Source organism: Mus musculus, chromosome 18 (assembly GCF_000001635.26).
Source record: "Mus musculus strain C57BL/6J chromosome 18, GRCm38.p6 C57BL/6J".
Taxonomy (NCBI): domain Eukaryota; kingdom Metazoa; phylum Chordata; class Mammalia; order Rodentia; family Muridae; genus Mus; species Mus musculus.
Window position 1 is genome coordinate 36,957,753 of NC_000084.6, and position 14,355 is coordinate 36,972,107.

A 14,355-nucleotide genomic window follows, 5' to 3' on the forward strand; every position below is an offset into this window, starting at 1 on the left:
CCTTTCTTCCTTCCTTCCTTTCTTTCTTTCTTTCTTTCTTTCTTTCTTTCTTTCTTTCTTTCTTTCTTTCTTTCTTTTAAAGCTGTTTTAAAAACTCTTTTTTGGTGAGGTGATGGTGGCACACAATTTTAATCTAAGCACTTGGGAGACAGATGCAGGCAGATCTCTGAGATTAAGGTCAGCCTGATCTACACAGTGAGTTCTAAGACAGCCAGGTCTATACAGAGAAACCCTGTCTGGAAAAAAACAAAACAGAAGATTCTTTTTTGTTGTTTGTTTGCTTGAAAATTGTCCACAACTATATTACCTGATCAGTATTGGGTTACTTTTAAAAACCTCCCTTGAAGTTTTTATGACCTTTTGTATCTGTGAATTGATCCTTTATCAATTTAAAATAATATTTATTAGCATTCCTTCAAATATTGCTTCTACTTTACATTAATCTCTTCTCCTGAGAATCACTGTACATATGTTAAATCTTTACACTATATACTTCATAGATTTTATATCTATTTGTGCTTGTAAGTCACTCACACTCTTTGCTGGATGATGCTTATGATATTGCAATGTATCCCTTACATAGTAATTGTTTCTTCTTCCTTCTCTTCTTTGTTTTTTGAGATAGGATTTCTCTGTGTAGCCCTGGATGTCTCAAAACTTGCTCTGTAGTCCAGAGTAGCCTTGATCCCTGGGGTCTTCCTGCCTCTGGAATGCTGGGATTAAAGGCATGAACCACCACCATGCCTGACTCCTTTCTTATTAGTCTAGGCTACTACCCAATCAACTGAATTCCTAACTTCTGTCAGTGCCCTCCAGATTTTAGCACCTTGCTTTGCTTTATTAAAAAAAAGTAGAGTTTTTAAGTGAAATTATCTCATTTTAATGAATTTAATCAACATAATAATTATAGTTATTTGTGGTCTCTCATGTCACTGAATCATCACCTATCAGAACGTTTTTCTTTTCATAGTTTTCTTCTTATTAAGTTCAGTAATATTGAATTAAATTCTAGACACTGTACGAGAAAAGCTGTAGTTGTCTTGAATGATATTTTCTTTCAGAAAATTATAACCTATTTAAATATTTGCTTGATATGCATTTAGAAAATATGCGTTTTATCAATGAGAAAGACGGAATTGAAATAAATATTAATTCTTTCTTTCTTTCCTCCTGAACTATCTATAATTAATAAGTCTTCTGAATATTTAAATTTTGTATCTTTTATTCATTACTCTTATTCTACTTCATATGGCACTATGAAGTAAAATAAGTCAGAGTGCTGGGATTAAAGGTATGTATACCACCACTCCTCGCTACAACTAAAATGCCTAGAAAAAGAGAACAGTGAGTTAGACTAGCCAAAAATGTATTCTCTACTATCTGACTGAAAAAATGGCTGAGAAGATTCCTGTGTCTTCTGTGGGATTTAGAATATCATGATTGAGAAAGCAACCCTCAAGTCCTCAACTAGAGAACGACAAATACGGGTCATAATTCCAACAGCTGCAAAGACGAACAAAAGTTCAGAGACTTTTATCTCCCATATATCTGAATAAAATGCAAACTATTTTTCATACTAGGTATGCCTTTTCTTCATTGAGTATGTCATTACCTTTACTAAAGCCTATATATTTTTGTGGCACACTACATGTTAATCAATATTGGGATTCCGACTTGTTAGGTAATGTAAGATAAGTGATTATACAATTTCCACAGTTGCTACTTAGATACTGTATCATGAAAATAGTGCCAAGTTGCTTACTAATATTGTACAACATGTGGACAATTAAAGTCCCCATATTAGAGTAAAACAACACAAAAATTGTTAGGTGCCAAAAAAGGATTAAATGTTCATTAATTTGGGAAGATTTCAAAAAGGGACCTGAAGTTAGAATATTTAAACTGTTTGAATTCTTTTTGAAGATAGAATCAATCAATAAACAAATCGCCAGTAATAAACATTAAATCTAGAATATTTTGTTCAATAATACCCAGGAAATTCATGTTCATTAGGTTAATATAGACAAACTAAAAAAATTAGGCTATAGCTAAGTATGGAAAGGATACTAGTGAACAACAGAAACTGTTGAAAAAATAACCAATGGAAGTTATTTCATCAGTTTGAATATAAATCTGTCTATAAATAAATGGACAAAATCTTTGGGGTGTCTACTGAAGATTTATCCATATGCAGTGGTATGCTCATATGCTGTTTTACTTTAGATTGTGTTTATAAAGTTAGGTCCAGTCCGGAGATCACCTGCAGAGCATCTAGTGGGTTGGTAAGTCAAGCAACTAAATAGGAGACTGGTTAAAGAGGTGACATCTAATTAGAGAACAGAGAGCAGAAATATACAGAAGCATAAAAACATGTAATTGAAATTGAGTATTATTGAGAAATAATTTCAAAATAAAAGGTAAGTGAATAAAATAAAACAAAGAAAAATACTTACCCTTTTATCCACATGGTGTCGCTAGACACCACAAGATACATTTTTAGCTTCCAACGTCAAAAAAGGATACGGAGAGTAGTACATTTTACTTAGGAAAAGGATCTTCCATTTTTGGATCTGCTACAGAAGCTCACAAAAAGCAAGGAAATCAAATCTATTGTAAATTGGAACTAAGTTGTCAAAGGACTTTGTGTGGTGCTGCAATAGAGACTGGAGAAGTGGAACAAGATTGCGATGGTATATTTCCAGCGAGGAAGTCCGGGATTTCGGCGCCTGCTGATCTCCTTTGTGCTTCTCGCAGCCTGGGAGGCAGGGAGCGGCCAGCTCCACTACTCCATCCCCGAGGAGGCCAAACACGGCACCTTCGTGGGCCGCATCGCGCAGGACCTGGGGCTGGAGCTGACGGAGCTGGTGCCCCGCCTGTTCAGAGTGGCGTCCAAGGACCGCGGGGACCTTCTGGAGGTAAATCTGCAGAATGGCATTTTGTTTGTGAATTCTCGGATCGACCGGGAGGAGCTGTGTGGGCGGAGCGCGGAGTGTAGCATCCACCTGGAGGTGATCGTGGACAGGCCGCTGCAGGTTTTCCACGTGGAGGTGGAGGTGAAGGACATTAACGACAACCCGCCTAAATTCTCACGACCTGAACAAAGATTATTTATTTTAGAGTCAAGAATGCCAGACTCGCGGTTTCCGGTAGAGGGCGCATCTGATTTGGATATAGGAGCCAATGCAGCCTTGAGTTATAAGATAAATCCTAATGAATATTTTGACTTGGATGTTAAAAGAAACGAAGAAGAAACAAGCGTTTTACAACTAGTTTTGAAGAAGCCCCTAGATAGAGAAGAAACCCAAGAGCATCGTTTGTTGCTCATTGCAATTGATGGAGGGAAACCTGAACTAACAGGTACTGTTCAGTTACTGATTGATGTGTTGGATGCAAATGATAATGCTCCGGAGTTTGATAAATCTATTTATAATGTTAGATTGTTAGAAAATACACCCAACGGGACATTAGTCATTAAACTCAATGCTTCAGATGCGGATGAGGGAATTAATAAAGAAATACTGTATTTCTTTAGTAATCTTGTTCTTGACGATGTAAAATCTAAATTTACGATAGATTCTTCCAGTGGAGAAATAAAAGTTAAGGGCGAACTGGATTACGAAGACTGTAAAGTATATGAAATTAATATTGATGCAGTGGACAGAAGCGCATTCCCACTAGCAGGACACTGCAAAATTATAGTGAAACTAGTGGATGTAAATGATAACGTGCCTGAGATGGCCATAACCTCCATTTTTTTGCCTATCAAAGAGGATGCTCCATTGGCGACTGTCATCGCTCTGATTAGCGTGTCAGATCGTGACTCAGGCGCCAATGGGCAGGTGACCTGCTCCTTGACACCCCACATCCCCTTCAAGCTGGTGTCCACTTTCAAGAATTACTATTCGCTTGTACTGGACAGAGCTCTGGACCGAGAGACTATCGCTAACTACGACGTTGTTGTGACCGCTCGCGATGGAGGCTCGCCCTCCTTGTGGGCCACGGCCAGCGTGTCCGTGGAGGTGGCTGACGTGAACGACAACGTGCCTGCGTTTGCGCAGCCCGAATACACTGTGTTCGTGAAGGAGAACAACCCGCCTGGTGCGCACATCTTCACGGTGTCAGCGATGGACGCTGATGCACAGGAGAACGCGCTGGTGTCCTACTCGCTGGTGGAGCGGAGGGTGGGCGAGCGCTTGCTGTCGAGCTATGTGTCTGTGCACGCGGAGAGCGGCAAGGTGTTTGCGCTGCAGCCTCTGGACCATGAGGAGCTGGAGCTGCTGCAGTTCCAGGTGAGCGCGCGGGATGCTGGTGTGCCTGCCCTGGGCAGCAATGTGACTCTGCAGGTGTTTGTGCTGGATGAGAACGACAACGCACCCACGCTGCTGGGGCCTCAGGGTAGCGGAGGAACTATTGAGTTGTTGTCCAGGTCAGTGAGTTCTGGCCATGTGGTTGCGAAGGTGCGTGCAGTGGACGCGGATTCTGGCTACAACGCGTGGCTGTCTTATGAGTTGCAGCCTGCGACAGGTGCTGTGCGCAGCCCGTTCCGCGTGGGGCTATACACTGGTGAGATCAGCACAACTCGTGTTCTGGATGAAGCGGACATGCCGCGTCAACGCTTGTTGGTGCTGGTGAAGGATCACGGCGAGCCACCTCTGACAGCCACGGCCACTTTCCTGGTGTCTCTTGTGGAGAACAGCCAGACCCCGAAGGTCTCATCCAGGGTGTTGGTTGGAACCTCTGGTTCAGACTCCACGCTGATAGATGTCAACGTGTACCTAATCATCGCCATTTGTGCGGTTTCCAGTCTGTTGGTGCTCACCCTGCTTCTGTACACAGCGATTCGCTGCTCAGCGACGCCCACTGATGGAGCCTGTGCTCCAGGAAAGCCAGTGCTGGTGTGCTCCAGCGCGGTAGGGACCTGGTCATACTCGCAGCAGAGGCGACAGAGGGTGTGCTCTGGAGAAGGTCCACCCAAGACCGACCTCATGGCCTTCAGTCCCAGCCTACCTCAGGGACCCAGCTCTACAGAGAATGTGAGTTTTGTAAATCGTACTCACTGAATTTTTTTTCTCTTAATTCTTTATCACTGAATATGTGAAGGTTTCTCCCGAGGTTATTTTAGCTTTGAAGAATCCAACGTTACACACACAATTAGCCTAGAAATTTCAGTTAACCTTTAGCAGTACCATTTTCAATTCTTTAACGTACAAGTTTTTGTTTTTGTTTTCTTTTGGGGGCGAGGGTCGACAAGAGATTGACTCAGTGGTTAAGAGCACTTTTTTCTCGAAGAGGACCTGACTTCAATTCCCTCTACTCACTTGCTATTTCATAACTTCAGTTCCGGGGGGTGGGGGTGGGGGCAACACATTTTGAATTTCACAGGTACGTGGTACACATACATAAGTGCAGGCAAAACATTTATACACATAAAATAAAATAAATACATGGTTTTTAAAAAGCTCTAATTTTGGACATTTCTTTGCACCGAATATGACTTGCAGTCATTATTATTCTGTGGGAGGTTTTTATTAATATGCCCCAAACTTTCTTTCTTAGCCTAAAATATTTTCAAGTCTTTTGTGGACACGTAATGTATGTGTGTGGTGTATGTGTGTGAGAGAACATGCCTGTGCTCATGGAGGCCAGAGGAGGCTCTATCACTCTCTGCTTTAGTCCCTGGAGATAGTTTCTATCACTGAACCTGGAGCTTGGCTGGCAGTGGGCAAGCCCCAGGCACGCCTCTTAGCGCACCCGCACATGCCGAGGCTACAAGTATTCAGGACCATATGTGGCTCATGGGTTCTTGGGACTTGACCTCACATCCTTGTGTTTGCATAGCAGGAAATATTTCTGTTGAGCCATTTTTGTTTTTCTGAGACTGAGGTGAACTATGTAACCCATACCTAGCCTTGACATCGCTAGATTCCTAGGCTGGCCTCAAACTTTGAATCCTCCTGTCTTAGGTTCCCCAATGCCGATTTACAGGCACGAGAGACCATAGTCTGCTTGTAAAATGTTTTCACGGTATATTGCTATATAAGAACACTCACATTTAATTTATAGCATATTGTAGAACAAATTGTAAGGCATACTTTAAAATATTTTCTTTCTTTCTGTCAGTTTTGAGACAGAGTTTTACTATATAGTCCTTGTTGGCTTGGGACTCCTTATGAAAACCAGCTGACTTGGAACTCACAGATGTCAACCATTCTCTGACTCCCTAGAGCTGAGATTAAAGGCATGAACTACCAAGCCTGGCTTAAATTATTTATTCTTAATATACTATTTTATGATTACATATCAGTCTTTTTACCATAGTCCACAACTATACTTTTTACTTTCTGTTGAATTGCAATTATTTTATTTTTACATAACAGTTTAATTTCTTTTTCAGTCATATTTTTATAGTAAATAATCCATTAAATTTTTGTCTAAATAGATGTGCACACCAATGGTTTCACAAATTAAAACCTTTGTGTGAAAATGTTCATTTTAGTAGTGTTTTCATTTGGATAGACATAACCATTGTTTAAAATTCTTGTAATACAAAGGAGAACAGTAAAAATTTCCTTTCCATTCATATCCCAGAGCATTGTGCTAATATAGAATATTCATTTCCCGCCAAAGTTTAGCATTGGAATCTGGAGGAATAATGGTGTCATTTTTCAGGAGCCGGAGTGTGTTTTCACTTTAAGTTATTTGTATTGAGAAGTACTTGTGAAGTCCCTTAGCTCTAAAAGTCCAAGCAGGTTTGGTCAGAAAACACACCGTTGATTGCTTTGCATCTTCAGTTTAGAAGAAACAAAACTTGACTGTTATAAAACTCTTCTCTCGTGTTTATTGTCTACGGACACTGTAATCTACCCTAGGCGAGTGTCCTTGCCATTGAAAAGAGAAAACTCTTTTGCTCCTCTCTTTTGTTTTGGCAAAACATGTGGGCTCAACATGTAATAACCATTGCACACCTAATATAAAAATATTAGAATCTTTTTTAATGCGTTGCCGATTTTTAAAAAATTTCCTACGTATTTACTTTTATAGCTATCCCTTCTATCATGCTATTTGGATATTTATAATACACTGACTAGCTTTAGCGAGATCTTAGAATTGAGAATTAGCTTTTGCTACAGTATTAGTTTGTTGAAAATACCTACTGACTTTTAAAAATCTGGTTAATTTAGTTTTGAAATGTAAACTTACCAGTTTATATGATTGCTATAAGTTGTATAGAGGAGAGACTTAGTTATTTATAATGAGATCAACTAATCATCTTTTCATATAACCTTCCCCCTGGACTCAAATAAACTATTTGAATAAATGAAATTGAGAAGAGGTAAGCAATTTGTCAGCCAAAAATCAACATATTTTTCTTTCCACACTAATTTATTTTACATAAAGGATTTCAGTAATTTCTAATTTTTTTAAACTTGGAACCAATATGATTATCACAAATATTCCAGTTGGATTGTATAAGCAAGCTCTAGGAAACTTTGAAGAATTACATTGAAAAGTAAATATGTTTGATGCTAATTAATTTTTACCAGTCGAAGTTACCTTTACTTGCACTAATATACATGTATATTACTATAGAAAACCTTTGACAAAGGTGTGTGTGTGTGTGTGTGTGGCTTATATTATTCTAAAAAAGAAACTTCTATTTATTTGTGTTTGCTATTGGCTAGCAAATGACTTTTTGTTTGTTTGTTTGTTTGGCTTTCCTTTTTTCAACCCTGGCTGTTCTAGAACTCTGTTCTGTAGACAAGGGTAGTCTCCTACTCTCAGAGATCTGCCTGCCTCTGCCTCTGCCTCTGCCTCTGCCTCTGCCTCTGCCTCTGCCTCTGCCTCTGCCTCTGCCTCTGCCTCTGCCTCTGCCTCTGCCTCTGCCTCTGCCTCTGCCTCTGCCTCTGCCTCTGCCTTTGCCTCTCCCAAGTGCTGGGATTAAAGTCATGCACCGCCATTCCTGGGTCAGCAAATGCAGGTTTTGTTTGCACAAATTACTGTAGTGGAAAGTTTCTGGGAAAGAATATCAAATAGATCTGATTTAATTATCTGATGATAGCTACTCACAAGGGGACAGCACTGCAGTATTGTGAGGCTTAATGTATGTCAGAATAGTGGAAGAAGGTGGGATGACATGCCTCATGGGAAAAGTCTTATTGGTGACTCGCCTAAGTTTGAAAAGAAGTCCATCCATGCCCAGCTGATGACATTAAAAATGAAGTAATGGCAAAGCTTACATTTGACATGACGTATGACGATAATTTTTTACAGGGAAAGATGAAAGTATTAAAAGCCCCATCTGAGACTGAGGGTACTTTTCAACTACCTAGGTGCAATCTTCAACCAATAAAAACCAAGTTTAAGCAAAAGAATGCAAATAATCTATATTATCTACAAAACATGATCCATATTAAAGAATAATTGAAAATAATTATTTGGCTCATGAATTTAACATTGGCAATGCATTACTAGAAACCACCCACCTACTGAATGTATGAAGATGTTATATAAAGTAAATACCTTACAAAATAATACAATTAATTTTTAACAAGGAGAAACTCTTGAGAAACAGAAAATGTTATGATTAAAATGAAAAGTTGGCTTATGATCAAGATGCAAGTTGTTTCTAGTTTTAGTAATTTAATAAATTTACTCATAAAGATAAATATGATATATGTGAAAGACAAACTGTAGTCAGACTTTGAATAAGACCAGTAAGTAGACAGAAATAAAAATAAAAATTATCATAGTGATAGAGTGTTTCTGTCATTAAAACAAAACAACAATTTCTTAGCCTTGAAATTATGAGTTTACTAATAATTACTAGTAATGTTTTCATGTTAAACTAACTGCTTTCTAGGAGTCAGTATATATTAATAAAATAGGCTGAAACATAGAGGGGGAAATGCAGAGGTGGGTTGGGGAATGTACAGAAAGGTCTCACTTGAAACATGGGAGAATATGAGACTCTGAAAAACAAAGGCTATAGGATGAAATTGAGGTGTAGAGAAAAAGATCAATTCTTTAGGAAGAGCAGAAGAGAGCAACAAAAACAAGAGAAATAAGAGCAGAAATTACTGTAATTTGTTTAAGATACACAATGTGTAATCAATACAAATTGAATGTTAATCAAGAAATGCTGTAGAGACAGTTTAGAGGCACATTCCTGTATCCTACTCATTATTCTCAATTCTGAGACCTGACCATTTTGAGTTTGAGATCATCCTGAGATGCACAGTTTAAGGCAAACCTGACCTATAGTGAGAACACATATAAATTGAAAATGTTGAACATAAATGCATTAAAACCATATTAAACATCGTATGAAGGAACAGTAAGCAGTATTGTATTTGTAGAGCAAAGTAACAATAAACATTAACAATATTTTAACATTTAAAAAGTTTAGATAAACTTGAAAAAAAAATTAAATCATCTCAAGTTTAGATAAACTTTTAAAATCTCTCCCCCCTCTACAAACACACACACACACACACACACACACACACACACAGAAGTTTAATGTGTACCCAAATTATGGGGAATTGCTTACCTCCTGATTTCCAAGATTAGATTATACTACATTTACTATTTCTAAACTGGATAATAAAAACGTCTAAAACATTACTAAGAATGTCGTTTTTCTGTGAATAAAGACCATACTTAGTTTAAGTTACAAAAAAATTATACGAGGAGACGTTGTCCTTGAAAAGTATAAACATTTGGATCGTTTACTATCAAGGTAAGGTAAAGGATATTAATTAAAAGAATAACTTCACTGGGGTTATACGAATTCGCTTCTTACCTTTTGGAGCCGCTTGGTGTCGCTGTCTACCACCGAGTTCCATCTACCACCACACAAAGCCCTTTTTTCTGGTAGCTGGATCTTCCAAGACTGCTGAAGGATGGCGAATGCAGAAGAACTGAATCGATAGACTTTGAATCATACAGAATTTTATGCAGAGAAAAAAATCTTCTAATGGAAACAAAGCAAGAAGTATTTGAAATGGATTTTACCACTGAAGGCCGACTGGGAACACGGTGTATGCTGCTCTCGCTCCTGCTCCTCGCAGCCTGGGAGGCAGGGAGCGGCCAGCTTCATTACTCCGTCCCAGAGGAGGCCAAACACGGCACCTTCGTGGGCCGCATCGCGCAGGACCTGGGGCTGGAGCTGACGGAGCTGGTGCCCCGCCTGTTCAGGGTGGCGTCCAAGGACCGCGGGGACCTTCTGGAGGTAAATCTGCAGAATGGCATTTTGTTTGTGAATTCTCGGATCGACCGGGAGGAGCTGTGCGGGCGGAGCGTGGAGTGTAGCATCCACCTGGAGGTGATCGTGGACAGGCCGCTGCAGGTTTTCCACGTGGAGGTGGAGGTGAGGGACATTAATGATAACCCGCCTGTGTTCTCAGTAAAGGAGCAAAGAATGTTAATTTACGAATCTAGGCTGCCAGATTCTTTGTTTCCACTAGAGGGCGCATCAGATGCTGATGTTGGATTAAATTCTATGTTAACCTATAAACTCAGTCCCAGCGAATACTTTGGGCTAGATGTGAAATCAAACAGCGATGGCAACAAACAAATTAGACTCTTGTTGAAAAAATCCTTGGACAGAGAGGATGCTCCTGAGCATAAGCTACTGCTGACAGCCACGGATGGAGGCAAACCTGAGCTCACAGGCTCTGTTCAGCTGCTGGTCACTGTGCTGGATGTGAATGATAACGCCCCTACTTTCCAGCACCCTGAGTATGAAGTGAGAATCTTGGAAAACTCAGACAACGGAACGACAGTTATTAGACTGAATGCTTCTGACAAGGATGAAGGGACGAATTCAGCAATTTCGTACTCTTTTAATAGACTGGTGCCGCCCAAGACTCTTGAGCAGTTTAGCATAGATGCAGATACAGGAGAAATCATAACTCAAGGAAATTTGGACTTTGAGCAAGTAGATGTCTACAAAATCCACGTTGATGCGACGGACAAAGGACACCCTCCGATGGTGGGCCATTGCACTGTTTTAGTGAAGGTATTGGATGAGAACGACAATGTGCCTCAGATCACTTTGACTTCCTTATCCCTGCCTGTTCGAGAGGACGCTGCACTGAGTACTGTCATTGCTCTAATTAGCGTTTCGGATCTGGACTCTGGATCCAACGGGCAGGTGACCTGCTCCCTGAGTCCTCATGTCCCCTTCAAGTTGGTGTCCACCTTCAAGAATTACTATTCGCTTGTGTTGGACAGCGCCCTGGACCGAGAGACCACAGCTGACTATCAGGTGGTGGTGACAGCGCGGGACGGGGGTTCTCCTTCTTTGTGGACCACGGCTAGCGTGTCTGTGGAGGTGGCCGATGTGAACGACAATGCGCCTTCATTTGCGCAGCCTGATTACACGGTGTTCGTGAAGGAGAACAACCCTCCTGGAGCGCACATCTTCACAGTATCGGCGATGGACGCGGATGCGCAGGAGAACGCGCTGGTGTCCTACTCGCTGGTGGAGCGGAGGGTGGGCGAGCGCTTGCTGTCGAGCTATGTGTCTGTGCACGCGGAAAGCGGCAAGGTGTTCGCTCTGCAGCCTCTGGACCATGAGGAGCTGGAACTGCTGCAGTTCCAGGTGAGCGCGCGGGATGCTGGTGTGCCTGCCCTGGGCAGCAATGTGACTCTGCAGGTGTTTGTGCTGGATGAGAACGACAATGCGCCCACGCTGCTTGGACCTTGGACACCAGGATCTGGTGGTGTAGTGAGCGAACTTGTGTCACCTTCAGTGGGTGCTGGCCAGGTGGTCACAAAGGTGCGTGCAGTAGATGCGGATTCTGGCTATAATGCCTGGCTGTCTTATGAGCTGCATCCTTTAGCAGGTGGAACGCGGAGTCTGTTTAGGGTAGGTCTGTACACGGGCGAGATCAGTACCACGCGTGCCCTTGAGGAGGCAGATGCACCACGCCATCGCCTATTAGTGCTGGTGAAGGACCACGGGGAGCCAGCGCTGATTGCCACAGCCACTGTGTTAGTGTCTCTGGTTGAGAACAGCCAGACTCCAAAAGCCTCTTCGCGAGCGCAAGGTGCCACTGGCCAGGAAGTTTCGTTAGTGAATGTCAACGTGTACCTGATCATTGCCATCTGTGCGGTGTCCAGCCTACTAGTTCTAACCCTCATGGTATACACCGCACTGCGGTGCTCAGTTCCACCTACAGAGGGTGTGTGCGGGGCAGGGAAGCCTGTGCTGGTGTGCTCTAGTGCGGTAGGGAGCTGGTCCTACTCACAGCAGAGGAGACAGAAGGTTTGTTCTGGAGAGGGACCACCCAAAACCGATCTCATGGCCTTCAGCCCGAGTCTTCCTCCTTGTCCGGTTGTGGGTGAGCATCAGGATTTGAACGACGATCATTGCTCAAGAGTAAGTTCAAGATTTCATAACTATTTAAAATTTGTATTTTTTCTATAGTTAGTTTTACATTTTCTCATTTAAAATTTTATTTATTACACTGGGCTAAGCATTTTAATTTTATTATTTTCCTCATAATCTTCACTGGGTTTTGATCTTGCATGTAAATGGAGTTAAGCATTATTATGCACATTCTTCACTGTACAGCTTTAAAAATCAAGCTAAAAATTTTGTTACATTTGTCCTTTTATACCACACAGTTTATATTGGTGTTAATATTTTTCTGAGCAATTACATAGGAGAGTCACATTTTTGTATTTTAACATTAGGAGAAGAATTATTTTGAATATATTGTTTTTTCATAGGACATTTTATAGGACACAATTGGGTCACACATTTTCTCCTTGCTTTTTTGTTCCTCTCTCTCTCTCCCTCCCTCCTCTGTTTGGGTCTGTGTTTGGGTGTGTGTTTGGGTGTGTACATAAGATGAAACAAAGGTCATGCCAGGCAAGCACTCTATGAATGATCTATATAACAATATTGAATTTTTTTACTCTTTCGAACAAATATCCATACTATGTTATTCTCTGATTCTTTCCATAGTCATTGTTATTCCTAGAGGAACTAGAGCTTTTTTTTAACTGTTGAATTTTGCAGCCATTTAGGGATAAAGAACAATGACTAGGTTGAGTGTCTCTGGTTGAAAGAGAATGGGTGAAGGAGATTTTGTGCTCTTTAGTAAACCTGTTCCACCCGTAGTTACTACTGAATTCATCAGTGCACTTCACACACTATAGTAGTAGTTGGGGAAATCTTAAATTTTAACCCAATAAACTCACATTAGGTTCAGTGGTTGTTGGCTTGCCTAGCAGGTTCAAGACCCTAGATTCTACCCACTTCAAGAAAAACATAAAGAAACAAACATAAAGGTCAATGCACCTCTGTGAGTTGCAGCTCTCTTGCTTTGAATTTCATTTAATGGGCCTCCTTATGGAGTACAAGCTTTTTTCTTTTCTTCCTCTGTGTAATTATTTGCACTACTCACGGTTTCTCAACACAAACGGCAGCCATGTTGTGTCTAGGTTGTGAGTCTTCAGGACATCATCCCTTGCCAAGTTTCACCCCTGATGTGTTTATTTTTGCAGTATTGCATAGGCTGTTTATCCTGTTAGTTCTCTGTTTTGAATCTACAAAATTTAGAATATAAATAATAATAATATCTGTCATACAGAAAAAATATAAAAAAATTCTAAGTTGATACTTCAAAGGTGCCTATAATAGTGTGTGCCAAATAGTAGCTGCATATTTATTATGAATTCCATATCATTTCCATTTATGTGAAGTTATTTGTTTTTTTTCATTCCAAGAAGGCCAGTATTACCAAATTATTCTGAGCTATTACTAACATTTTAGTGCCATGCGTTAATCTGAAAACAATTATTTTTCAATGTTAATTATTTTTTAATGTTAATTTTCAATGTTGAAGACTTTAGCAATAGAAAAGCTTTTGGATTTAAAAGACATCCAAGACATAGAAGTGATTCCCAAAGAACGTTTTAACTTTTTGTATTGTGCACTTCCCTCCCCAGATAATAGAGCACCCTAAGCTTCCACATTTCATTTTCTTCCACTTGAGAAGCACTCAGTGTCCGTAAGATGGCCAAGTTGGAGTATGTGCTTCTACTGTCTTTTCTTTTTCATTCTTGAAATGGTACAAATCACTAATCAGGTTTTCTTTGTTCTTCACAAAGGAATTCAGAGTGATTTTTAACTAATACTTAATATAACATCATGATATTTAAAATGCTCTAAACTCTCCTATAAACTTAGGAGTAACAAATTTAATTCTGCATATGCTAATCGATAAAGAACACAATTTGTGCTAGGTGATGGTGGATCACATCTTTAACCCCAGCATTGAGTTTGAGGCCAGCCTATTCTACAGACTAAGTTCCAGGATGGCTAGGTTCTACAGAGAAATG

The 14,355-nt window shown here is 40.4% G+C and overlaps 8 protein-coding genes across 8 annotated transcripts in view; all 8 read left to right on the forward strand.

Annotated features, from left to right (window-relative positions):
- Positions 1 to 14,355, forward strand: part of Pcdha1 (protocadherin alpha 1) — a 257,373-nt gene that overhangs the window by 27,468 nt on the left and 215,550 nt on the right. The gene's annotated exons all lie outside the window — the stretch shown is intronic.
- Pcdha2 (protocadherin alpha 2) overlaps positions 1 to 14,355 on the forward strand; it is a 248,457-nt gene that overhangs the window by 18,548 nt on the left and 215,554 nt on the right. The window lies entirely within an intron of this gene.
- The window catches only part of Pcdha3 (protocadherin alpha 3), a 241,576-nt gene that overhangs the window by 11,665 nt on the left and 215,556 nt on the right, over positions 1 to 14,355 (forward strand). The gene's annotated exons all lie outside the window — the stretch shown is intronic.
- Gm37013 (predicted gene, 37013) overlaps positions 1 to 14,355 on the forward strand; it is an 889,226-nt gene that overhangs the window by 5,105 nt on the left and 869,766 nt on the right. The window lies entirely within an intron of this gene.
- Positions 1 to 14,355, forward strand: part of Pcdha4 (protocadherin alpha 4) — a 234,969-nt gene that overhangs the window by 5,064 nt on the left and 215,550 nt on the right. The window lies entirely within an intron of this gene.
- Pcdha5 (protocadherin alpha 5) overlaps positions 2,524 to 14,355 on the forward strand; it is a 227,388-nt gene continuing 215,556 nt past the window's right edge. The window contains exon 1 of the mRNA NM_009959.2: positions 2,524 to 5,033. Within this exon, the coding sequence (NP_034089.1) occupies positions 2,688 to 5,033 (2,346 nt within the window). The 5' untranslated portion in view covers positions 2,524 to 2,687. The remainder of the gene's footprint in view (positions 5,034 to 14,355) is intronic.
- Pcdha6 (protocadherin alpha 6) overlaps positions 9,873 to 14,355 on the forward strand; it is a 221,273-nt gene continuing 216,790 nt past the window's right edge. Inside the window, exon 1 of the mRNA NM_007767.4 lies at positions 9,873 to 12,385. Within this exon, the coding sequence (NP_031793.2) occupies positions 10,004 to 12,385 (2,382 nt within the window). The 5' untranslated portion in view covers positions 9,873 to 10,003. The remainder of the gene's footprint in view (positions 12,386 to 14,355) is intronic.
- Positions 9,879 to 14,355, forward strand: part of Gm38666 (predicted gene, 38666) — an 874,243-nt gene continuing 869,766 nt past the window's right edge. The window contains exon 1 of the mRNA NM_001301256.1: positions 9,879 to 12,385. Within this exon, the coding sequence (NP_001288185.1) occupies positions 9,977 to 12,385 (2,409 nt within the window). The 5' untranslated portion in view covers positions 9,879 to 9,976. The remainder of the gene's footprint in view (positions 12,386 to 14,355) is intronic.